General features: G+C 40.9%; 1 protein-coding gene across 1 annotated transcript in view; it reads left to right on the forward strand.

Annotated features, from left to right (window-relative positions):
- kif6 (kinesin family member 6) overlaps positions 1–26,647 on the forward strand; it is a 124,789-nt gene that overhangs the window by 87,324 nt on the left and 10,818 nt on the right. Inside the window, exons 16-20 of the mRNA XM_088905286.1 lie at positions 13,500–13,550; positions 18,009–18,093; positions 19,452–19,587; positions 23,157–23,248; positions 25,583–25,672. Coding sequence (XP_088761412.1) covers positions 13,500–13,550; positions 18,009–18,093; positions 19,452–19,587; positions 23,157–23,248; positions 25,583–25,672 — 454 coding nt within the window. The remainder of the gene's footprint in view (positions 1–13,499; positions 13,551–18,008; positions 18,094–19,451; positions 19,588–23,156; positions 23,249–25,582; positions 25,673–26,647) is intronic.

The raw sequence follows: 26,647 nt of genomic DNA on the forward strand, positions 1-26,647 counted from the left end.
CTCATGGAGAGCAAGCTGGGGTATGCAAAAAGACAAATTGTATAGCTGCAGATGTCAAAGAAGGCACAGCTTCTGTCACGGATGTCGGAAGGGACGAACCGTGGAATGGCAGGAGAGCGGAAAAAGACCCTATGCGTAGCAGCGAGACAGGGGTTAACCCGGGCTCAGCTGTTCACGAAATGCTGTATAGAATGGCGTATGACGACCTGGTGCTGGGCGGGTTTCAGGACATCCGAACCTCAATGCTGAGCAGAAACAGGAAGTAAATGGCTACACAACAAGACACACCAGAAAGACATGAATAATCACAGGGAACTAGGAACAGGACAGAAGTAGAGTGAAGAAGAATTGATAGAAAACCAATCCGGGGACATCCCGTGAAAGGAGCAATCAATGAAGAATACTATACTCATGAAAGCAGGTACTATATAACTAGCCCCTCTCGGTAAAGCCACAGTGAAGTTGCAGTGTTTCTTGCATTCAGACTTCATCTGGTTCTCAGTTTTATCAGGCTGAGATTTTTTATTGGATGGGTTCACAGATTCTCACAATGTCTTAAAATAGATAGTCATTAAATCTTGTAAAACATGTTAAGGTGCCTAATAAAGAATAAAGCATAAGAACAATTACAAATGAAAGGAGGCCGTCTGGCACATCTAGCTCATTTGGTAAGTAGTAGCTAATTGATTCCAGGATTTCATCCAACTGTTTCTTGAGAGAAACCAGGGCTTCTGCAACATGGTTGGGTGTCTTGTTCCATACAACTGCCTCACTTTGTGTAAAGAAGTGCCTTCTATTCTTGGTTTTCAATACATTTGCACATAGTTTTGCTGTGCCCTCTGGTTTATGTTTGACTGTTGATTATGAAAAAGCCAGCTGGATTCACTAGGTCACCTATTAACCCTCTGTTTATGAAGCAGAACGAAGAGAGCTCAACTTGCTGAATGTTCACAAGGAATGGTGTTGGTGATGTCAGCATGGAACTCTGAGGGAAAGCCATCATCAGCAAAGGACAACCGTGTTAGGGAGCACACAGTCCAGGATTGAGATATCTGTGCATTAATTCAAAGCACAAGGCAAAACAGGTGAGCAACTGCAGATCAATTGACTACAAATTTCAAACTGTAGTGTGAGCAGACTGTTTCATTATAAACAGTCCTCTGAGAACTCCACAACGCAGGATACCACAAACACATCTCCCCTGGAATTGCATATTTGTGAGTCCAGTGGCGCAGTGGCGCACAGGTGGTGGAGAAATGTGATGAGGTCAGATGAATCATCCTTCACCATGCCCTCAACAATTGGATGAGTGCATGTGTGGCGCCAACCTATATATAAAAAGTGATGGATGTGTGCATTTTGTAATCCTATATAATTTGGATTTTATATAATTTATAATATCTAACAGGTCCAAGTAACCTCTTTGTACATATACATTAAAGTCCCATATATGTTTAATTTAATTGAAATTTTTATCATGCCAATGTGAAACAACTGTGCACAATGTTTTTCTATACCAGAAATATAAGCCAGTTAACAACTAGATCATCTCAGGCTAGTAATTAGCCTCAGAAGTGCACTAAATGATGTCATCCCAGTGGCCTGGGTGGTTTTCTGTGGAGCCGGACGACTGGGAGGTGACTGGAGTAGTCCGTGACTGAGTCCTGCATATACTTGAAGGCTTTTCACACAAACTGCTCCTGCTGCTTAAGAGACGCGTGTGGAAAGAATCACCATAGCAACTGGAAATTTACCAGGTGCACCATTTTTAGAAAGAATCCATTAACAGATTTTGACTGTCCATTGATTTAAGCTCCATTCTGGTTTGCTTTCTTTCTGTTCTCTGGCTGTGTTTAAAGCTGTAACAAACCTTGATTTAGTCAGCAGACTTTTGAATTTGACCTTAAAAGCAGTACTTGTTATTCCCTGAACTGTCATGCTGTCTGTATGGTAAAGTGCTTATTAATTTGAATTTTGGTAGCAGTATGTGCAGATGATTTAAGAGCATGTCATGCTTTTTAATAATCTCCATGTTTCAAAAGTTATTGCATTTCTCAAACAAGAGGAAGCCACAGTTGTCGTGAGCGCAGATTTGCAGTTGCATGATTTGGTTTTGCCTTGTCCAAACAAAGCATCATGTCTCTGTGTGGTTGAACTGCAGTCTTTAATAAACCGGGAGGCTACCTCCATCCGCAGTCTGACATACTGATGGCTGCATGGGTGGTGCACTTCCTTGCTAGTAGAGACACAGAGGAGATAGAAGGAGTGAAAGAGAGGACAGAACATGAGAGAAAGTCAAAAAAAGATAGGCATTGCCTCCTCCTCCCAGCAGTGGAGCTCTCTCCCACTCCCCAGCCCCAAGCGCTCATGTTGTGTTTGGCAAGGTTTACAGGTTTGGAATTGAATCCTGTTGGACTGCACGCGTTCCAAATTGCTTTCAAAAGTGGTGGAACAGGTATATTTGTCAGAGGCTGTGTGATGTATGGCCTTCCCAGGATTAAGGACACAGGACGAGCGAAACAAGAAGCTGAATCTTCTTACCAGATGTCCAGGGATTTAGGGCTTCATGTCCTGTGGAACATTGGTTAACCTCTTAGCTTTCCGGCATCCAATACACTTGATATACTTAAGGCTGAGACTGGCAGAGTTACAAAAGCAGAATCAGAGATTCGCCATACAATACATTTTACAGAAAAGGCAATGAAACAATGAACCAGAGGAAAAGAGTGGAAACTACATGGAAATGTATTTGAAACTGATAACAGGAAGCACATCTTCACACAAAGGTGGGAGTATGGAACAAGCTGGCCAATGTATCCTGCCTTGCTCCCAGTGCTTCCCTGGATAGGCTCCGGGCCACCATGACCCTGAATTGGAATAAGGGCTTATTGAAAGTGATGTGGTAGTGATGAAGCTTCTTATAATTCCAACATATTAAAACTTTAAGTCCAAATATAAATGTGAGACCAGAAGATGGTTGGGGATTGTTTAGTTAAATACTCTAGTTCAACGGTAATGGTAGTTTTAGTATTCGTTACAATGTAGCACCTTTCATAGTAATAACTTTTATTTTTCTATACCTCAAAGAGATGAGCATTGCAACATACTGTGCAACAGTACTGAACATTGAGAAAAGTAAGCATTGAAATTCATGGAGTATAAACAGTTGTGATTTAAAATCTTAGAGAGATAATTGCACTGTTGTGGGTTTATACAGCAGACTTCTCATCTAGCCGCACGACGGAAGTCTTTGCATAACAGACCACAGTCTATAGACTGTGGTGAATATGTGAAGTGTGACAGCAAAAAATACAAAATATACTAAAGATACAGTGGAACAAGGCCATTTAAAACATTAAACAGTGGCATCAGGATCTTATAAATCCATCAAGTCACCAATGTGAGGAATCTGATCAGGAATGATATGCGTATGTGCACCACTGCTATTTAAATCCTGAGCATGCAAATTGTATAGCTAATTCAATCTATTGAGAAGATGTCAATGAAACAAAAAGTATTTTTTCCCTTCCCTCTGTTTCCATATGGGCTTGAACTATTCAGTGAGAATATTGTTACAGAACCAAAAGCTTTTCCACCTGCACTGTATCCTGATATTTATTTGCTTGGAACTTAGTTTTAGGTAAAAACATAATTGAACTTTGATTGTTTAATGCTCTTTTTAATTGCATTATAAGCTGTTGAAGTGAAGAAAAAATGCAATTTTATGCTTAGGGCAGCAACCATGCCTTTGAACTTATTAATACGTGCTTTTGATAAATCTGGATTTCATTAGGGTGATTTTCACTCTTTCAGATTTAGAAAAAAATATTTCTGGAGACTTTATTTGAGCTGGAAAGTAAGAAACACTTTAAATTGAGTAAAATAAGAAAGAGCTGGGAAGTAATGTCCATCTTTAGGATATAATTCATGCAGCGTGCTAAGTAACATTCTGAAATCATTTTAACAGGAGCTCAGAAAAATGTGAAAGTTTGAAATAGGTTCTCATTCTCAATCCACTTTTGAAAAACCTTTCCTGTATGTGACAGAAGTCTAACACTTGAAAAAATATTGTCAGGATTAAATGCTTGCATACTATCCTGTTTCCAGTTTACAAGACTTGCAAACTTTTTTGCAAACCTTCATTCCTTTTTCACTTTGTGATTTGATATACCATTTCCCTTAACTATGTTCCATTACTTACAAAGGGCGTTCAGCCTTTTTTGCAAATGTGAAATTTCTAATCTAATCTACCTACATATACCTAATTAATTGAGTTTTTCTTAGTCTATGTGTTTCAGGCCCTATAAATGATGTAATTTAACCAAATAACACTCCCGTGTTCTAAATCACAGACAGCTTTAATGTCATGGCAAGTCTTTGCTTATAACGGGTATATGACCAAATACTAACTTTACATTAGTTTAATTTATTTTGAATTTATTTTCCCAATACTTATGCTGACCTAAAGTTGGTATGGGATTGAACACAAAAACATTTTTGTTCTACCCCATCACCCCATCAGTTTCACCAGACTCTTGATATGGTCCTTTCAGATGCTTTGCCAAGACCTAACTGCAGCCACTTTCAGCTGTTGCTTGTTTGTGGGGCTTTATGACTTCAGTTTCCTCTTCACTGCGATGCACTGGCTACCTGTCCAGGGTGTATCCTGCCTTGTGTCCTTTGTTCCCCAGATTACGCTTTCTGTCCTGGATACGTAGATTAGAATATGGATAAATGGGATTTCCTCTTCACTAAGGTAAAATGCATGTTAATAGGATTCAAATCAGGAGATTGACTTCTGATGTTTCCACTTCTTCCTCTTCTTGATGCCCATTTTTTGGACAAAATAAGATAGTTCTGTACTTCTCGGAATTCATTCTGCTGTTACGGCCATCATTCGTTACATCATCAGTAAAGACCAGTGAGCCAGTTCCAGAATCAGCCATGACACTACCTCCACCATGCCTCACAGATGAGGAAGTGAGTTTAGGATCATCTGCACTTCCTCTCTTTCTCCACACTTTTGCCTTTCCATCACTTTGATAAAGATGTAATTTCTTCTCTCCAGCCCATCAGACTTTGTTCCAGAACTGTTCTGGCTCATCTTTGTACGTCTTTGCAAATTCTAACCTGCCTTTCTGTTTTTAGTGCTGATGAGAGGTTTGCAGCTTGCACTATAGCCCCTGTAATGCTCCTGTGGAGGTTTTCTGCACACATTGAATCGAGATACCTTCACCCCTGCACACAGCAGATTGTCTGCAATCCCTTTGGCTGTTACTTAAGGATTTTCTTCACAGTTCTAATGATTTTTCCTGTTACCTGCCGGTGTTGTCGGGGAGTGACCGGTCTGGTCTTTGCCTACTTGTTTGCCCCTCCAGTAGTTACTTTCTTTTTCAAGATGTTCCATAGTGTTGCCTATTCTCTCTGGGATGGTCACAATCAGAATTGTCTTTGCTCTCATGTTCACAATTGCTTTCTCTTCTGTCATTGACAAGTCAATGTGTTTTTTTTTGGGGGGTGGGGGGTTAAACACAACAGCGGCGTTGTTCTAGCATGGCTCAATATGTATACTGTATATAGTGCAAAATAATGCCCTTATATTAATGAGGGAAAAATCTAATTGATCAGGAATACAACTTTTAGTAGAAAATGACAAAAATGATCAATTTCACCTCACTATCCCTATCCTTTCACTTTTCACTGTATATATAGAGCTCATTGGGATTCTTTAGAATCCCAAAATTAATTATTATATACTGTATATATTATTTTGCTTTACTGCTTTCTTCTATCCTTAAGTGATTTGTGGCCTTACCACAGATTAATGTGGCTGATCTCATTTAACCTCTTGGCCACAGGCATTCACAAATATTTGTAGAGGTTTTTTGAACTAAACCTATAATTTATAACAAACACAAAGTTTATTTCCTAAAACATTATGGATGGCCTGCGTTATAACAAAGAATGCAGCCCTGGCTTCAGGAGGTCTGTGCCTAGAGGCGGTCCCTGGCTCAGGGCCGGTCAGTGGGATGGGGAGATGAATCCCCTGCAGATCCCTGCTGTGCACATCCTCTGCCTGCCAAGCTGTGGACTCAGCAGATCAACAGAAGCTCGCAGGCACAGCACGAAAATGTCCTACTCCCTGTCCCAGTGCCTAAACAAGCCCTTTACCCTGTCAGGACAAGGCGCAAGCATAGCAGGGACATAATAGTAATTAGAATTAAACATAACGAATAATTAAGACATCCCTGCACTACCAAAGAAGCACTGTAAAACTTGCTGTTGGGGTTTTGACAGCATGGATGAAACCACCACCCTTCAATTCAGAAGAAAACAGTTTGAACCCAGTGTGGGTTTCCTTCAAATGTTTTTTTTTTGCTTTTGATACAGCTCTTTATTTTTTAAATGTTGATTGAAGCTTAAAAACCTTGCAATAAAACATCCCAGCAGCAGCTGTTACAGATCTCAGCCAGTGATCCCTTCAGATATATGAACACAAGAATGGTACAAACAAGAGGAGCCATTCAGCCCATCTCGCCTGTTTGGTAATTAGTAGTTACAGTAATTGATCCAAGACTTTCATTCTGCTGTTTCTTAAAGGAAGGCAGTATATCAGCTTCAACAACCTCACATGAAATAGTCATGGAATGCAACATGTGCTGCAAATTATTCAGTCACTAAAATTGGATCCATTGGATCTTCTTCGACTTATTCACTGGCTTAGTGTTTTCATGATTGAGAATGCATTCGTATAGCAAGCAGTTGTTTTACTGTTGAGTGGAAAATTGTGTAGTAATAGTACTCGGAACTGTAGTTCTAAAACCTTAGAATGAGATAATAATAAAATAAATAAAGACCACAGGACCACATTAAAGTAATATTAAATGGTACAAACGTGTATCTTAAACAATTATAACCTTAAATCTTTAAGTGGAAGGATGCATGGATCTGCTAAATGCTGCTCATAGGTCATGGAGTCTTTTTCACTATACAGTATAAGTGACACCATTTTGCACCAAAACACTCGGTCTGAAACTTTATCTAATGAGGGCAGCAGAATCTTGTAATATACAGTACATACAAGGCCTTGTTTTGGGAAATTACTGGAGCCAATATTTTTCTCTATACAGGAGTAGTCTGTATTCTCTCATTAATTGCTAATGGCACATTGACTCCTTTGGCAACACACAAGATTTTAACACCTCATTTTTCATGTGAAGTAACTGTTAATTGCCACACTGTCCACTGTGAAAACCTTTTAGCATAGTTTGACCTGAACAATGGCCCTGTGTTCTTTTCCTTTAAAACAGAACCAACAACAAAATAGAAACTGCACAAGAAATCACTTTGCTTTAAAAGAAAACCAAACTACAGAAATAACATCATGTACTTGTTGATTTAGTGGTTTTTGTGTAGAGGTGACATTGTATAGAAAGAGGCATGTTTGCATGGTAGTAAAAAACAGATTTTGAATAAGTATTTTTCATTCTAGACATTTAACACTCTAGAGTTTACTGCTCCTGGAGATGAGATCAATGTATTTTTGCAGCTGTAGAAGACACGATTTTAAAAAAATCGAACCCTTTTAAAGATTTTATGGCCTGTACAGCATATAAATTATGCACAGTTATTTGGCACTTTACATATACACTGTAGCTTTGTTTCTTTGGTTGTCCAGTCCTGGAGTAGTGGTGGAGTTGCTCAGTCTGTCAATGGCAGATCATTCCAGCATCTGTGAACAGTGTTCAGTCTGTCTGAGATTGTGGAGAACAATATAGCACATGAAGTGATTTTTTTTCCCAGAAATGTTAAACAGTAAGCAAGTAACTTAAAGTTTTATATCCTGAAAGTAGACCAAGCTGAAAGAATTCAAAGAATAAATTTTGGCCTAGTGTTTAGTCTCTTGGGTTTATGAGTCTGTGTAGCAGCACAATGCTGACAAGCTCAGCAAATAAATTTCAATTGCATTAGTCACTTAGGCAGCAGCACACCAGTGTGCAAGATGAAAATGTGATGCTGTGATAACTTGTTTTCTTGACCTGGAAGTGGGAACACTTGACTGAAACACGATATAGATAGATATCACTAAATGAACTGTGCCAGCAAAAGCAGGAGCAGACTGAACTGAGGATCTGTTAATCATTTTATCCTTGATTACCTCCCAATTTGCTCTTTAAGGTCGATTCTGCCTTTCAATAGCTGCTGTCAGCCCAAAGTCAGCTCCACTCACAGCAGTGTGCCCTGTAATTGATGTTCATTTTCTTTTATAACAAGAAGCGGATGAATATAAGAAATGCATAGTGCAACTGCATTATTATAGAATGCTTGTCGCAGAGCTGTTTCAGATTGCTGGCTAACAAGAGTCCTAGACCCATGCATAAACTGGAGAGGCTCTCTGCCACCCTAACAGTTTTCTCCCTCCGTGTTTGTGTACATTGTGGGATGAAGATGAATAGGGAGAGCAAGCTCCTGCTGGCAGAGTGTTTGAGGAGCTGCGGTGTTTATGGAGAACAGGCTTAAATCTTTTCACATCGTTGAAGAGCTCTGTGATTAAGTGCTTCAAATTATAAAGTGTATGCAGAAAACAATCTGCTTAGTTTTGCAATTTGGATGTAAACTGTTCGGTGCGTTTCACTCTGCTAAAGTACTTAAGTAAAGCATGTGATGGGTCCCAGCCACCTGGAAGATAAGTGTTTAGACATCCATGTCAGACTGTATTTAGCAGTGAGCACAAAGGCAGGGTTCTCCATCAGCAGCCCCACAACAAACAGCTTCAAACTTGAGAGAGATGCTCCTGCTTCAAATCTTCACTCTCTTCCATGTATATTACTACTCCTAGCATGTAACGTATGATTCTCATTTCAATTACAGCATCATACATACTGTACATATTCACTCCCCCCCTTGTAATGTCCCGTTTTGTTGAATTAGAAATGATGTCTACATTCTTTTCTTAAGGGAAACTTATTTTCAAACTGAATACTTTTATGTGGACTGCACTAGAACTAATGTGGGTTGCCATAGGGGTGAATGCTAATACAATCAACATACAACAGTTTAGCTTTGATTTTTCTTTGCAGTTTTTGCCAGCATCTTCTTTGATCCCTAAAGGAGTGTTTTTTGATTAAAAAATTTAACTTTCCAAACATGATTCAACCAAGTGGGACAGCGTTGGAAGGACGTGAATAATAATTCACTGTATTTTGTGATCATGAATTCACCATACTGTATGCAACTGAACACGTTGACACAAGTCTGTGCAGTGGAATGGCTTGTATATTTCTGAAAAAGGTGACTTATGCTGCTGCACTTTGTTAAGCTGTGAATTGCCCTTGGACTGTCAAGCAACCATGATGAGCTACGACTGTCCCTGTGCATTCAGTGCTTTGAAATGTTCTTTTGACCTTGGTTTGCACCAGCTCAATTCATGAAGGTTTAAAGCTCTGACAGGATTTTGTTGTTTGGCACTTGTCAGTTTTTGGATACTTATGGAAAGATGCAGGAGCAGATGTCATACAGTATGTAGGTGTTATGTCAGGAATTATGACACACAGCCTTTGGCTTGTTCAGTGCACCTGTGAGCTTCAGATACAAGAATATGAAAGTCGGTTTTCTTATTCAAGCCAATGTTTTCACATAAGAACATAAGAATAGTTACAAGTGAGAGGATGCCAGTCGGTCCATTTAGCCCTTTTGGTAGTTAGTAGTCAATTAATCCAATTATCTCATACAGCTGTTTCTTGAAAGAAGCCAGGGAATTGGCTTCAACGTCATGGTTGAGTTGCTGAAACCATACTCCTACTACCCTTTGTATAGAGATGTGCCTCTTGTTCTCCATTTTAAATACACTTTCACATAATTTCCACTTGTGTCTTCTGGTTCATGTTTCATTGTTTATCCTGAAAAGGGCTGTGTTGACTTTACCAGTGCTTTTGAGGATTTTGCATACTTGTGTCAGATTCCCTAATCTTCTCTGTCTTAATGAGCTATAGGAAAATCCAGACATGTATGCCTGTGGTCACTGCTTCAGTTGATATAAGGAGGGAAAACGATACCAGAGCTGACTCAAGCTGCTTAAATGAACTGTGTTCTGCAAAAAACATTTATAGGCATGCAAATCCAACAGCAGCACTTCAGACATGATATCATTAACACTGTCAGCTGCTGGAATTGGTCCTTCTCACTGATAGGAATGGAGCAAAGAAAAAGTTCACACCCTTTTCTTGCCTCTAGAGGGCACACCTCAGTTTTCAGCTTCCTACTGACATTTTGACGATGGCGAATGTCAGAAGCACAGATGACAAGACATTGAAAGCATGCAATACCTGCCATGCTGTAATGTCTTAGAAGTGTCCAATCTTCTGAGCTGAGTTCTCATTTTTCTCCACTGCGTCCCCCCACTGAAGAGAGAATTAGTTTGCTTGGTGATGCTTAAATGTGGGACCACTTTTCTTTTTTCCAGCACTTGTAATATATAGCTTTATGTCTTGGAATCTTGAAGTGTTCCGCTACTCTGTTAGCTTTGCTAGGCTACTCCCCCTATCCAGTCTGTTCTCCTTTCAGTTAACAACAGTGCTTCACCCCCAGGGGTTCTCTCTTTGTGTTTACAGCCTCCTAGCAACATATTCTCTTTTCAATCTGTGTGAGTTACTCTGCACATCCCGGACTCCAAAGAGCTCTAAATGACTTGTGCATGTGTTGTACCTGTGCCACCAGCAGAATCCTGACCCTCACTCAGTTCCAGAGCTCTCTCCAGACCTTCGTATACCTCTTCATGACAACAATCCATTTTATAAGCACTGCCAGACTGTTTAGTCTTGTTGCATTCAGTGCATCAGTCAACCAACTACTGTATGTGTCCGGGGTCCTGGGACAGATTTCCTGACAGATTCCCATTCCCAGGGTATGGAATAAGCCACTCATGTCGTGTTGTTTATGCTGATAACCTGGCTTCTTTCAAGAAATGTCTGGATGAGATCCCTCGATCAATTAAGTGCTAGTACAGGAGAGATGGGCTGAACTGTCTCCTTTCATTTTTCAGCCATTCTGTTACCATGTCCCCCTCAAGGTGAGGGCATTTTGACTGTATAAGCACCAGGTGTCATGCAAGTGTCTCGTTTTCATGACACCACGCCCCAGGTCTCTAGAGCATGTGCTGGGGCACAGTGGGCTTGGCACTTGTCTGGGCTTTGTGGTTTTGTTACATGGAGGTGTGTCTGGGGTTCGAGTTTAGTGTCTGAACGCACGCGCTACATGTGATCAAATTCATTTCCGTAAAGAATAACCTGTAAGTCTGTTACAAGTGAGACACAGCGTGAACAAGGGGTTTGCCCTGATGTTGCACTCAATTCAACCAATACCTTAAAGCATATTTACAAGTGCTTGCATTGTGTTCACTCATACATAAGCATTGCCTTTCATTCCTTATGCAAAAACTGCAATTGTACACACAACAGGATTTATTATTTGTTAGATGTGACATATTTAGATGTGATATATATTTTTAATTAATGGAGCTTCTGGTCATCTTTAGAGTGAGAGAATGGAGATCCAAACCTTTTCCATGTACTATATTAGTCATATTTTATGCATGAGAATTACCAAAAGCTTCACTGCTCTAGTAGGTCTGTAAATAAAAAACTATATAATTAAAAACTATAATGTTTCAGTTATTATGTCTATAGCTCTTACTTATTTTTACTTAATATATTATATACTCTTTTTAGTGTGGAGATGATAACTTTGGAAAATGTCAAGAAGTCAGAGTCAAAACATTCCATGTGCTTATCTCAGGTGCCTGCAAAGCAGCACTGGAGCCGTGTACCTGTATATTCTCAAAAGCAGAGAACAGAAACATTAAAATGAGAAATTGGGTACTAGAATTAAAGAATCAGTTCCTGCGTGGAATGATATGTGAGTTATCCCTATAGTGCTATTAGATGATGATACTTGAATTTAAGGCATAATACTAGCATTAACTAATAAAGCTAGGCGCTGTGGCTCATCCTGTAGGGCACTGGTCAGTGGCTGGTAAGGGTCTGGGTTCAATTCCACAAGTCTTCGCAGACCCCAAAGCATTTTTTGGGGCGGTGCGGTGGCTCTATGGCTAAGGATCTGCGTCTGTGGCTGGAAGGTTGCCGGTTTGTATCCTGTGGCTGGCAGAGGAATCCTACTCCGTTGGGCCCCTGAGCAAGGCCCTTAACCCAAACTGCTCCAGGGGCGCCGTATAAATGGCTGACCCTGTCCTCTGACCCCAAGCTTCTCTCCCTGTCCGTGTGTCTCACGGAGAGCAAGCTGGGGTATGCGAAAAGACAAATTCCTAATACAAGAAATTGTATATGGCCAATAAAGTGATCTTAAAAAAAAGGATTACGCTTACCAGCTGTTTTTGTGCCAGTTTTCTTTTCCTTTCAGCGGGGTCAAACTGTGTACGCTGCCTTTTGAAGATGGGGACGCTGGCAGATTTGTACTTTTTTTTTATTTTTCTGTTTCATGGCTTTTCCATACCTCAGAGATCAGGAGCCTTCCGATAAACAGCCGCCAACACAAACCCATCCATCACCGGGGGGGACTGACAGCGTGCTGCACGCAGCTGAAACTTCCCAGCCCCCCGAGGCCCGCGGCCTGCCAAGCAGGCCCACCGGCTCTCTCCTTTCTTCTTCTCTGAGCTGTTAACGTTTTACTGCCTCTCCAGATTAGCTGCTTCCAATTTCTGCGGAGAGCTGAACCTGAAACAGACGCGGTGCAGTAGCTAGCGTGACTGCACAGACATGGCAGCAATTTAGGGAGCACAGCTTCTGGGAGGGCTCCCACTTTCCTGACGTCTCAGCACATATAAAACAATGCTTAACTAGAGAGGCCCCGGTTAATTGAGGTTACGGTGAGACCTGGCGGGATTACAATGAACTGCCTTGGTCCCATGGTGCCTTGTTCCACAGTTACGCTCACGCCCATACCAGCCTGCTTCTGTCCGCCTCCCTTCCAGAGGCGGATGGAAACCCTCCCCAGTTCCACAGGTCGGGACAGAAGGGCACCCCCTTCTCCGTTCAGTTGTGTAGTCTTTAGGAAGTGAAAAAAATAAGACCGTCCAAATTAGGATTTTCAATTGGAACTCCCTTGTTTCTGTTCCCGGTATTAAACAAGATTCCAGTCAAGAAGCTGTAAATGGGCCAGAAGCCTCTACTGCTGTATCCTGTATTTGGCTCTTCTACTTTTACACAGGTTGGGCATCTGTCAGACTGACTTTTTTGCACAGGTCTACATCTCCAGTTAAATTCATATGTGTTTTTAAATTTTTTACACAGAGGCTTGACTTTTGGATGCAGAGTTAAAAAAAATAAACTCTCTGTGACTTTCCTAGTAAACTGTAATGATTTTTAATCAAATAATTTCAGGGGTAGTCTGATTTTTTTTTCTCTTTTTGCTGCGCCCTCTTCCTTTAATTCAAAGTCTAGGGTCCCGGCTTGTGCTCTACATGTGTATCTCTCTTTCTATCCCAGATGAACTGAAGGCTCAGCTGGAGCAGCGAAGGACACGGAGGGCGGCTCATGGTGAGTTAGATGCTGCACACTCTCACTGACCTGACAGCTTTCTTACTCAGACAGACTGGTTGAAAGTATATTTAAGTATACTTTAATATAAGTAATCTCTTATATTAAACCATTGTTCTAATGAGGCATATTGCTTTTACGATAGGTAAAATATAAGTTATGATCCTGAATCTAAATAAACATGAATTAGTGGTTTCTTGCCAAATCGTGAGATTAATATGCATCACCTTTTTATTCCTTTTCATATTAAATTTAGTGTTAAAGTCTGTTTTTTTTGTCATTACCTACAATAGCAAACTGTCTTCTTAACATTAAACATGTCATGACTCACAAGTACAATCACTTGTTGGCTAAGGACTTAAAATTAAGCAATTATGTGATCCAAATAGAGAAAACAACAATAATACACGTATTGATTCATAGGCCCTTAATGGAATCAGCCTTAGGTTACCAGAACTCAGAATTGTGTTACAGCAGAAATCAGTCATAGTGCTGGAAAGCACTTTCTTTGTCTTTTCTTCCAAGATAGTTTGGCAGTGTACAGAAACAAGTTTTAGTGCTTGGGAAGAGGCAAGAATGTTATGGAAACGTTAGAAATTTGGATACAGTATCAAAGAATTAAAATGTTTCTTTTTATTCCTAGTTCTAAAACACATTGAGAATAAAATATTTGATTATTCAATTAAAAAAAATATTATACACAATACCCATAGCAATAATGTAAAAAGACTGCACGATGCGGAGTAGTTCTCTGTCTTTTGTCACCTTGTGTGAGGAGGGCAGTGATGTGTGCTGCCTGCAGAAAGAGCTGTGGGCTTGAATCTCAGTTGAAGCACTGCTGCTGTTTCCTCGAGCATGACCTTGACCTGATTTGTTTCTGGTAAAATACTCACCAGTACAAATGGGTCCAAATGTAAGTCACTTCAGATAAAGGTGTCAGCCACATCAATAATAATTAAGCTAGGTTAAAGTGAGAAAAAGAGAGAGGAACCTATACTGATCAGAGCAGTTCACTGAATTTTGTGAGCCTGCCCTGATCCCAGTGTTGTGTGTGTACCTCAGCTTAGTGTGTCTCTGTTTAGCACCCTGATAGTGTACGTGCTGATCTGAAAGGCTGTAAAGCATAATCCAGGCTAGTGATAAGAGTGCAAACCAGTGCGCACTACACGGTGAAGAAGAATATCTTAGATTTTTACAACAGTGGACATGTTCCATGACCAGTCCCTAGAAATCCCTCAGTGAGTGAGGCTCTTCAGTCCTCACAGCTGCCTTCCATCATCTGCCTGCATGCCAATGTACTGATTGCTCTGTTTGTTTGCAGAGTCCTCTCTGTATGTTATTCGTCTCTAAACGAGGCACACTTCTGCATTGAAAAGCTTGGTTTTGGAATTGCAATGGAGGAAAAGTCGGAGAAAGGAGCAGAGCTGACGCTGAGTGCGTGCGGCCTTTAGGGGAGCCAGCAGCTTGTCGGATTCCTCAGGATTCCGGTCCAGTCCAGAGCGCCTGACTGGAGTTACGTACACAGGGGCCTGCCTCCTGCTCAGCAGATATGCATGCATATCGCACCTGCTGTAAATCGAAGAGGGGACAAATAAATAAAAAGGGTCTGACTCTTAACAGTTCACTGGGATAGATCATACTAGGGTTTTTTGGTTAGATTACATAGAAAATTCCAAATCTGTCATTTGGAAGGGTGCATACAGCGCTCCTCCTTGACTCATATGTGGACTGTTTCAACGGTGAGCATCCAGCAAGACAAATTTTTCCCATTGCTATTATCCATTAATAAATCCACTGTGAATCTGCAGGATCTCCAGTGTTTGTGCAGTAAAGAATTTTGAAGTAATGTATATATGGTATATAATAAATATTTTGGGGAAAGATCACCTTATGTAATTAAAATTGTAATTTTCATGTCTAAACCACAGTGGCACACAGGGCCAGAGCTCATCCTGATTTCCTAAGTGTTAAAGTGTTAATCTCAAGAAGGGACTCTGGTCCACAGCAGGGAATATCTCCAGCAGTGCTGGTCCCCATTCACACAGGTGGACTGAAGCAACTGAGGTAACATACTGTACCCCACTCAAGGTACAACAGCAGGAACTAAAATCCACAGACCACCATTTTGAATTAGGATATGTTGGTATAATAAACAGTGTGATGTACAGAACTTATGCATTCATAAGAAACAACAGTCAAATCCAAACCTTTTATCCACAGGGCTTGAAGTAAGTGAGCAGGTGTCTTCTGAAACTATGAGCTAACACCCAAACCGTTAATATTCTTTCGTCTGCTCCTAGTGTTGAATTCATTATACGTAAGGTCATAATGTTCCAGGCACCAATAGCATTTAATGAAAATATTTAAATGCTTTTCTTGAGTGAAAAGCCTAACTTTGTGGAATTATGGTGTACTGTACACAAGCTACTGTTCCAGTCATGATCTCAGTCCAGGTTTAATCACTTCTGTTTACCAAAAGACCTGGTTGGTTATAGGAAATGTGACAGTTCTGGAAAACCTCATGCTGTTGCTTTAGTTGTTTATGATTTTCTAAATATCAATGGAATAGTTTTACATAAAATGAGACAGCTCTGATCCCCAGGACCCAGTGAGTTCTCAGAGTGCTTAAGACAAACAAAAATCTGAATTAGTCTATCTGAGAAGATTGTCTAGATGATACTAATTAAGTTATATAAGCAATAGCTCAATCAGAGCAAAAAATAGGGCTTGACATGACCAATCACCTTCCAAGCAATAACATGATTAAGGTTGATAAGTTGGTCATAATTTATATTGCCAGTACAATAAATGTATATTACAAACTTATAAGGCCAATACAATTCACAGAAGTGATCAGTGAGGAACTGACATGTCTTGGTAAGAGCCACAGGAGCCCACTAACTCCAGTACTCACCCTTCTATATCCTACAAGGGGAAAAGCAGAGGAATAGCGAACAGAATGACATGGAATCTGATCTTTCTCAGGTTCAGTCCCAGAAACGGTAGAGTTGGACTGTCTACTGTAGATGATAGCCACGCGAGCTGTAGAACTGAACTTTTAAAAGAAATTTTACCCATAAGATATTCACAAGACCTAAAAACACAAAGAAAGCTACAAACTAGAGGATTGAGCCATTCTGCCTTAGAAGATATTGGATCCAAAGATCCCATCCAGCTGTTTCTTGAAAGAAACAGGCAGCTTGTTCCGTACTCCCACAATCCTGTGTGTAAAGAAGTGCCTCCTGTTCTCAGTTTAACTGCCAAGTAGTCTTGATGAATGTCTGATTAGAAATACAGGAGCCTAAGTCATAATTGTGGGATTTGCTGGATTAAATTTCTAGTCCAGACGTGACACAAAGAAGTTATATTTGGTTGCTTAAATAGAGATATGTCATTTACTGTATTTATAGACATGACAAAACCTAGCTTTGTTTCCATTTTTCATCCATGCTGGATGTTTAATCTGCATATTTGGTTTCTGTGGCTTTATTAAGTGCATCACTCAGACATGTCATTGAGAAGCCAGATCAGATGAAGTACCTTCCACTAAATGACAGTCAGAGTTTTTCAAACTGAGAATGGAATAGTTCTGCTATGTTGCTTGGTGACATGCTTTATTATTTAACAGTGTCGTAATTCATATTAGAATTGCTGTGACCAAAGTGAGGCATTTCATATTTTTATAGATTAACATGAAACCCACTAACTTGAAGTCAGTGAATTCAGCTAAAGCTTTTCACTTTAACACAGATTTTAAAACTCAGAAATTAAAATGTCACATCTTTACAGTACTGCTCATGATTATGTGCTGATACAGAGGCACCAGAATGGAATTCACTAGTCTGACTGACATCATTATTTTCATCTACGAACAAGGTTGCTTGTTTGAATCCTTTCAGGAAACCCACCTTGCGTCACTAAAGACATGTAAGCAAGGCTTCAGAAAATTACTACAGTTTACTAGTTTCCCTTCTAGACTAACTTAATTTTTTTAACATTTAATATGTCCTAATGAATTCAACAACAGCGATAATTCATGCACAGAAAAAAAAAACTGGCAAATTGTTTCAGTTCACAAGTTTTAACTTTAACTTGTGTCAATAATTTCAGAAATCGTATTCCCTTGCCACCAGGTTTTTGTACATTAGAGATCAGTGAGCCAAAGCCTATGAATAACATGATTTTAAAGTATAATGTGTTCTCTAGTGTCAGATGTGCTTTTTTTCGTTTTAATTTCAGCATCTAGTATTATTTATTTAAACAAGATAAAAGAGAACACAATTTAAAATGTTGTCACCCATCTAATTTATAGTATAGTCTAGTGTATGGCCTCCGGGAATAACAATAGTATCTGTTGTTTCCTTGTCTTTGTCTCAAACTATGTAACCTGGTACTGTACCACTCATCTGTCTCCCTGCATATCCAATCCCACTGAGTCAGAACTTGTGCTCCCTCTAGGGGTGACTGGCGGCACTGCAGACCCGGCTGAAACTGACCCAGTGGAGGAGCAGCTCCGCGCTCAGATCGAGGAGGAAAAGAAGAAGTGAGAACAAGTGATTGCTCGTGGGATCACTGTAAAAGTCCCAGCACGTTTTATAACCTGAATCCACAGGCCCGCCACACCCATGCTTCAAATACCTGCGGGGAAAGGGTGTGTCTGACACAATATCGAATCCTGTTCCAGATTAAGTTCATCTCTAGCAAGGAGACAGCAATACCACTCTGGCTGCACTGAGTAAGGTGATCTAATGAGCACTGTGTGTAAAGTGCAAGGCCTCTCTACAGTGCAAATGGGAGTGATTGCAGGTATCCATATTGATATAACATGAAAACACCCTACAAAACAGGCTAGGTGGGAACTAATGAAACTGTTAGAACATTTATAAATGAGAAGAAGCCATTTGGAGCTTGTTTGGAGTTAGTAGTCAATTGATCTAAGGATCCACTGAGCTTTTTTTTAAAGAAACCAAAATATTTGCTTCAACAGCAAGGTAGCTTGTTCTAGACTCCCACAGCCCTTTGTGTAAAGAAGTGCTTCCTGTTCTTATTTTTAAAAGAACTTTTTTTAGTATTTCCCTTTTGTCCTGTGCTTGGTGTTTCACTGTTTATTCTGAAAAAGTCCTCTGGGTTGACTTTGTCAGTGCCTTTGAGGATTTGAGGATTTTGAATACCTGTGTCAGATCCTCTGGTAGTCACCTCTCGTCAAGACTAAAGAGATTCATTTTCTTCAGCCTGTCCTTGTAGGACAGTCCTTTAAGCCCTTGAATGTATCTGGTTGCTCTTCTCTGGACAGATTCCAGAGCAGCAATATGTTTTCTATAACGTGGTGACCACAATTGCACACAGTGATCTAAAAGAGGTCTCACTGGTGCATGCAGAGGAACTGAAAAGCTGTTTGGTTATGTTGGTTTCTAAAGCCTCTGTTTTGCTTGTTTCAGCCACTGAACAGTATAACACTACCCTACCATTCCTTTTCCTGCTGGGAATGGGACCTTGAGCCTGATACTGTTCATCCTCAAGCAATATCTTATCTGTCACAGCATTGTCTAAGTAGACTTCTTGGAAGTAACCTCTAATTGTTCCTAGACCTCCAGTTGTCTTAACGTCTGCTTTGCAAACATCTGAGTGAGAGACAGAAGAAAAAAGGGGTTGTATTGCAGAGTTATTTGGCAATTAAAGCTTTTTTATTAGCCACAGCTAATACACATGGAGCCCCCTACTTTCATTATGGCCCCAGAGATAACTGTGTCTTACTGGTGTTTGGTTTCACACCTGCTTACTTTCTCACCTAATTCGCACGGCAACCACCACAAGCACATTGTTAAAGTCAGGAAAAGAAACTGCTGCAGTCTGGCTGTCAGTCTGATTTGCTCTGTTGTGACTCTCCCGCCACCCCACCAGTTACAAGGCCACCTTCGGCAGGCTCAAGGCGCTGAAGACCGAGATCGAGCACCTGCAGCTGCTCCTGGAGCGGGCCAAGGTGAAACTGCAGAAGGACTTTGAGGGGTGGTGGTCCGAGGAGGCATCCAGATTGCAGGTATCAGGTTTCTTACTGAACCTGCACCACATTGACTGTGCCCCACTTACAGAAATGTCCCAGGCTGCTCTGGGGCGCAGACACTGCCCAGGCTTCCACCATACTCACCCTTCACAAGGGTTTCTAATCTTAGAATCTCCTTTCTTCAGAATAATACTTAATTATTGCTTACACTTATATAGCGCTTTTCTGGACACTCCTCTCAAAGCGTTTTATAGGTAATGGGGACTCCCCTCCACCACCGCCGATGTGCAGCCCCACCTGTATGATGCGACGGCAACCATAGTGCCGAGTACTCTCGCCACACACCAGCTCTCAGTGGGGAGGAGAACAGAGTGATGAAGCCAATTCAGAGAAGGGGATTATTAGGAGGCCATGATTGGTAAGGGCCAATGGGAAATTTGGCCAGGACACTGGGGTAACACCCCTACTCTTTTCAAGAAATGCCCTGGGATTTTTAATGACCACAGAGAGTCAGAACCTCGGTTTTACGTCTCATCCGAAGGACGGTGCCTTTTTACAGTATAGTGTCCCCGTCACTATACTGGGGCATTAGGACCCACACAGACCGCAGGGTGAGCACCCCCTGCTGGCCCCACTAACACCTCTTCCAGCAGCAACCTTAGTTTTTCCCTGGAGGTCTCCCATCCAGGTACTGACCAGACTCACACTTGCTGAGCTTGTCAGTTGCAGGGTGATAAGGCTGCTGTCAATACAAGCTAAGATTTAAGAGTACTCCCTTCCCTCAAGCCATAGAACATTTAAGTCTTTCTAAAAACCCTTAATGTTTCCCTAAACCCTTAGTGTTTGTTTAAAAACATTTAAATGTTAATCAGATTACCAAAAGAGAATAATTTGGCCTGAGACAAAATCAACCGAACAAGGGTGGGACATTTTTTCGGAACGGTTTTCTTGAGTTAAATGTTTTTGTCTCCTTTGTTTCAAGTAGATTAATGTCTCTCAGTATTATGGAGATGGAACTAACTTGCTCGGTAAAGGGTCGTGAAGTTTCTAAAGCCTTAGCTAGCAATATATATTTTTGTCTCTGCATAATGGATCACAGTGTGCTCATAAAAATGCTTCTGCTTAACTCTGTGCATTTCCCCTGTCTCAAAGCTGAGCTTACTGACAAATATTCAATTTCTGCCATCTCAAAGCTCCCATCTGAATTTGTTCCACTCAATTTCCTCAAGGTGAACCACAAGAAATTAGGGCTGCATGGAAGAACTGCATTTTCCACACTTAAACGTGCATGAAATTAATCCACACTGCATACTGGTTATCACTTGGAATGGGTGAGAAGATACCGTCCATAAATCATCACTGACGAGACAGTTTCAGTGTGCTTTTTATCGCTCAATGACATCACTCATCTAATATTTGTATTCTGTGTGGAGGTCGGCCTGTCTCACAGCGCTTCAGTGCTCAAATGAGCAACGTTCGCACGATATGCTTGTAATGAGGTAGCTGATTTTGCAGGACATTTTTAGAATGCACAATGGTGCTGTGTGTCTCCAGGTGGGCCCGCTGGTGCAGAATGGTGCTGTGTGTCTCCTGGTGGTGCTGCTGGTGCAGAATGGTGCTGTGTCTCCAGATGGGGCTGCTGGTGCAGAATGGCCATTGTGTTTCTCCAGGGTGGGGTGCACTTCAGCGGGGACTGAAGTGGGTCCCCTCCTGTATATGTAAAGCTCTTTGGGTTCTTTAAGGATGAGAAGAACAGTATACAGTAAATGCAAAGAACAATTATTATTAATTGTCACCCCTTCAAGTGCTTTCAAGAAGACAGGTGACTACGAAGTTCCTAGCCCTGTGCTGTCACTAATGAGCCAGGAGGAACAGCTGTGATTGCACTGGAGGAACATGTTGAATTTAAGGTTGCCCAAGAACATCCTGTTATTGGATGGGGTTTGGTAACCACTGTATAGAAACTGAATTTCACAACAGGAAATATCCCGGAACTGTTCATTGTAATGGAATTTTTAAAGGCAGGATAAATACTTATTTTATTATTCATTTAAAATTTCTAAACTTGTAAATAAGATGGTTTATTATGTTTAATAGTGTTTTTGATCCAGTAACATTCTAAAAAAAAAAAATTATACTTGTAATATACTGTACATTACACTACATTACTCCACTCTAATATTTTTATATTTTTAACCTTAAAAATCCTCAGAATTTCACAGTTTCAGAAGGGTGTGTGTTTAGCTTGTAAAATGGACGTGTGTAAGTGACAACTACTGTTCTCATAAAAAGGCTTGGTCATCCTCCCAGTGTGTTCCAATTCCATAGAGAACCAGCAACAGTGTTTCCTTGGAAATCAGTGATTTTGGTGATTTTGGCATTTGAAGCATGTTGTTCTGGATAAATTTGTTACCAAGTACTCCAACTACTATTTTTACAATTATAGCAGACTCCCTTTTCCAGTCTTACTCCACATAGGAAAAAAATATCAAATTAATCAGTGGATCAAACAGCCCGGTACAAAAAAGAGGCATTTGATGAGAGGCATTAAATATGCAAGAAAATGTTCTATTGGGATCAATAGAATTTGCAGTATTTTGAATGGCTCTCTCTATAAATTACATTAATAACATGGCAGTAAGGCTAGCAGAAACAGGAAAAGCATTGGAGGCCCCCATAAACACATAAAACAGTGAAAACGACAGCAGTGTAATGAAAAGTCCCTGTTGGTGTGTATTCCATGTTTACAATGAATACAGTCAACTTGTTTCATCCAGTTAAAAACTCTCCTTAGTTGTCTGTGATGGCAGACGGGGTTTGGGGAGCATTATGGTTAATGGGCTGTAAGCAGTCATCATGCTGCCTGCCTTGTAGATACATCTTTTACTCCAGTAAGCTCCAGTCAACCGTGCCGAACTTCTTCACAAAGCGATAAATGAAACACACAGGAGAAGACTTGTGTCCTTTGCACATCTGCATCTGGCAGATAGAAAGGTTCCTGTCAGAGTAGCTTGCAGTTGTTTTGGTCCTCAGTGGCTCATTAAGATGGGAAGGGAATAAACCCATTCTGACTCAGGTCAATGGTCTTACATCCTGCACAGTCAAGGGCACCCCGTCCATGCATTAAAAGACATGACTTTTCACAGCAGCTTCAGGTTCTTTTTTTTTTCTTTGCAAGGTGGTCAGCTGCTCAAAAAGATGACATTTAATAATTTCCTCTGAATTTTGTATGCTTGTTCTCCACTGAACAAGAAGAGGCCTCCTAAGTGTGATCTTAAGTTTCCACATTTCAAATTCACACAAGCCAGACCTGTGACTTCTTCATCTACGTGACTCAATCATACAGAATAGCAGGAATAGAAGATCACCCGAGAAGACCTCTGCATAAAACACTGGACCTTTTCAAGATTTTGTTTTTGCTGAACATTGAATATTGCAAATTGCCATTGTTAACCAGGCTTGATATTAGTTTCAGTATAAAGTGGCAATGAAATAAATCTTGATGGTCCGCTGTATTGGGTGTCTCCAGGAGTCATCTCCACTGAGAGCTGGTCACTGCATGATCCAAGACAGAGCCTTGATCCTGTCTCCTATTGTTTTCACAGCAGGCGCCACCATCGGAAGGACTAGGTCAGACTTCAGGGTGGACTCCTCAAGAAGATGCTCCAAGATTCCAGCCCAAGCCTCTCATCACCAGGTTAGCTCTGAATGGACAGGCATGGCCAGAGTTCTCTTCCACTTGTACTTACCTCTACCCAGATTCCAGCGCAGCACTTTTCAGTCCTTTCTGAGGTAGAGTCAGCTGCGAATGATTGACCCGTCAACCTACCAGGTCAGCATCAGGGAGAGTAGATTCAACACTGCTGAACAGAGTCACTGGGAGAAGAGTTTGGGGTGGATTCTTATGAGTCACGTGGACAAGTAACACACTATCTTCACTGCCCGCTGCATGAAATGCAGCTACAATAGTTAGAAAGACAAAAGGAGAGCAACAAAAGGCGAAGGAGAAACCGAAATTAAACCTCCAAATATATTTATTGCAGTCTTATTTGCACTAACAGCTGCTGTCATGTTGTACAGTTGTCATGTACTACAAAGGGGTCCAATGTTCTAGAAATCCAAGGAGTTTTAATAAACCGTTATTTCCACTGTTTTGTAGATGTTTGCAGTCCAGTCAAGATTCCTGTAAGGATGTAGACTGAATAAGTGTTACCCCAAAGCCTCATCATCAGGTGTCTGGTGATGATTTTATCATGTCTGTTACAGCAATGGATCACTGACCTCCAGTTTCTCTAATAGAAAAAGAGTAACCTCATTCAGGGGTACCACTAAAAACATCCGAAGACCCGTCAACACGGAGTCCCCACTGGGCAATAAAGGCATCACAAATCTCATGAGCTGAAATGCAGATAGGCACATTCTGCAAAACTGCTTTAGAAAGACAAACTCCTGATAGTATTATTTTTCATTGCATTTGCCGCAAGACCATAATGGATATTTAAGATGCCCTTTAAGCTCTGCTGAAACACTGAGCTTTGGCTGTGGCAACATTCTTCATTCTAAATAAATTTCTACCAAAAAAGTCGGAAAGTCTGCTGTATCATGGCTTCCTCTTTTCCTTCAGGTAAGCAAACAGTAAAGCAGCCCAGTAGACATAAGAGTGTTGCTGTTTGCTGTCTGTGAAGCCACTGGCAGACCACTGCCAATTCATTCTAACAGACCCAGCTGTTCTTGCGGGTGCTCAGCTGGGTTAAGATCCAGCAAGACAGTAGGTCATTGTGCAACATAACACATTCAAGTAGAAAGTCTTGAGCTTCTGCTTGAAGACAACATGTGGAGTTTCTGCTTAATAATCCCTAAATGATGGGATTGTGTTCCTTTTCTGTACCAGTGGAGTACAGGTCTCAGACTGGTGAACTGGTTTAACACCAGTAATAGGCATCATATTTGAGCTGGCAGCCTCACAGCCACAGGCACTTGTATTTCCCAGCTTGATAACCTCTAGTAGGACTGACAATGGTTGATCGTTTTCTTTTTCATTTTGACAGGCATATCACACTCTGAAAAACTCTTTAATTATTAATACATTAGGTTTAATGGAGACAATATGTATTGGTATTTCTGCAGTTTTTTTTTTCAAATGTCCACATTTGAAGGTGATGCGGAGTTGTGCTATCTGTTCGCTGTTATTTACCAGTCTGTTCTCCTGTGCCTCTGTGTTGATGGAATCTAAGCTGTAGAAGCAGCCGTCTGCAAAGCCTGGCAGCAGGGCTTTGGAGAACAGTTGAGACGCAGTGTGCGCTCCTCCCTTCCCCCTGCCTTTCAGTCCCCAGTTTCCAACAAGCTCCACTCATGAAAGACGTGGTGGTTTTATGGTGTGGGGTAATTACTTGTGGGGGCTAAGCAGAGACCACCAGAAATTGTTTTTATTGCAGTCCTGGCCCCTAGTGCTGAAAGTCACAGGCGGCTTGTCAAATGTCCCGCTTCACCACCTTTATAACTGGCAAGAAAAGAGCGGAAAGAGTGGTACTTCTCAGAACTCTGTTGCCCCCTGGTGCTCACGGTGTGCCATTGTCGCTAGTAAAAATGGAAAGAGTGTGCCTGACTGAGGAAAGCCTGCATTAATGTTACTTTAACACTACTGTCTTTCAAAATGCTTAGTTTTACAATGTTTTTTTTACAAAACAAATTCTTGTTCTCCTGGGATAGGCTGATGTTTGCTTTTAGTAGAATTCAAGTTTCATTTTCCAGAAAGCCAGCTCGAAGAATATAAGACAGGTAACAAATGAAATGAACCCATCTAGCCCATGTAGAATCCAAGGATCACATCCAGCTGGTTTATTGAAAGAAGTCAACAACATGGCAGGGTAGTTTGTTCCATACTCCCACAACTCTTTGTGCAAAGATGTGCCTCCTCTTCTCTGTCTGCTTTTCTTCAAAAATAACCTATATTAAATACTGTATATGCTAAAAACCTGTTACAAGCTCAGTTAACGCTGTTCTCTCTGCTGTCCTTCTGTGTGTTATACAGGGAGTCCAGTGTAACTAGTGGTGCTTCTGAGAAAGAGTTCCCAGTGAGAGGAGTGGTGGAGCCCTACAGCCCTTCTGCTAGAGATCTGAGGTGAGGCCCACTGTTTACAATCCCATGTGTTTGAAGCATCAGTTTGCACCGCAGCAGTGTTGTGGAGTGAAGCAGTGCTGACAGAACTAGTGAACTATGGATTTCCTGTGCTCAGCTTCTACAAACATAACAAGAGGAGGTTATTCGGCTCATACCTAAGCAGCTGGTCAAGGAGGAAGCTGGTTAGTTGGCAACTCTGAGGCGGCCATCAGCCTCTTTAAAAACGCTACAGAGTTTACTGTCTGAGATGAGAGAAAATGGCAACAATATCACTGTCACTCCACAAACCTGGCCTGTATGGCAGAGGGCACAACCTATCTCAAATCCTGCATGAACTGTCCAACAAAGAAATTAAGTAATACTGTAAACATGGTAAAAGGTTCTCTGGTCATATGGGACAACTGGCACTTTTTTGGTCTAAGTGCAGTGTTACATCTGACACAAGCCCAACATAGAGCATCACTCAGTCAACACCATCCCTCCTGTCAAACATGGTGGTGGCAGCAGTATGTTCTAGTTCTGACTCTCATCAGCAGGGACTGTCAAGCCTGTCAAGATTAACAAGAGAATAGATGGAGCAAAGAACTGGCAACTCCTAAAACTAGGACAAAAACTCACCTTTAGTAGGAGAGTGATTGAAAGCACAAGTCCGAAGCTCCACTAATATGGCTTTAGAATAAAAAAGTGAATTCCTTGAATCAATTTTCAGTCCATTAACCAGCTTCCAGTAAAAATCAGAAGCCTAAATGTACCACAAAAGTCTAAATTTACAATATCTAATGCTGTATTTGTATTCTTTAATGCTGTAGCTTGCTCAAACAGCTCATGACTGACTTCCCTATACTGTAGGTGATTCTCTAATTTATGTCTAATACTTGTTCCATAACCTTACATATAATAGAAGTCAGATTTGTTGGTCTATAATGACTTGGATATCAGTATTTCCTGCCTTCTTATGGATGGGCACTACATCAG

The sequence above is a fragment of the Atractosteus spatula genome, chromosome 2, assembly GCF_055471065.1.
Source record: "Atractosteus spatula isolate fAtrSpa1 chromosome 2, fAtrSpa1.hap1, whole genome shotgun sequence".
In the NCBI taxonomy this organism is placed as follows: domain Eukaryota; kingdom Metazoa; phylum Chordata; class Actinopteri; order Semionotiformes; family Lepisosteidae; genus Atractosteus; species Atractosteus spatula.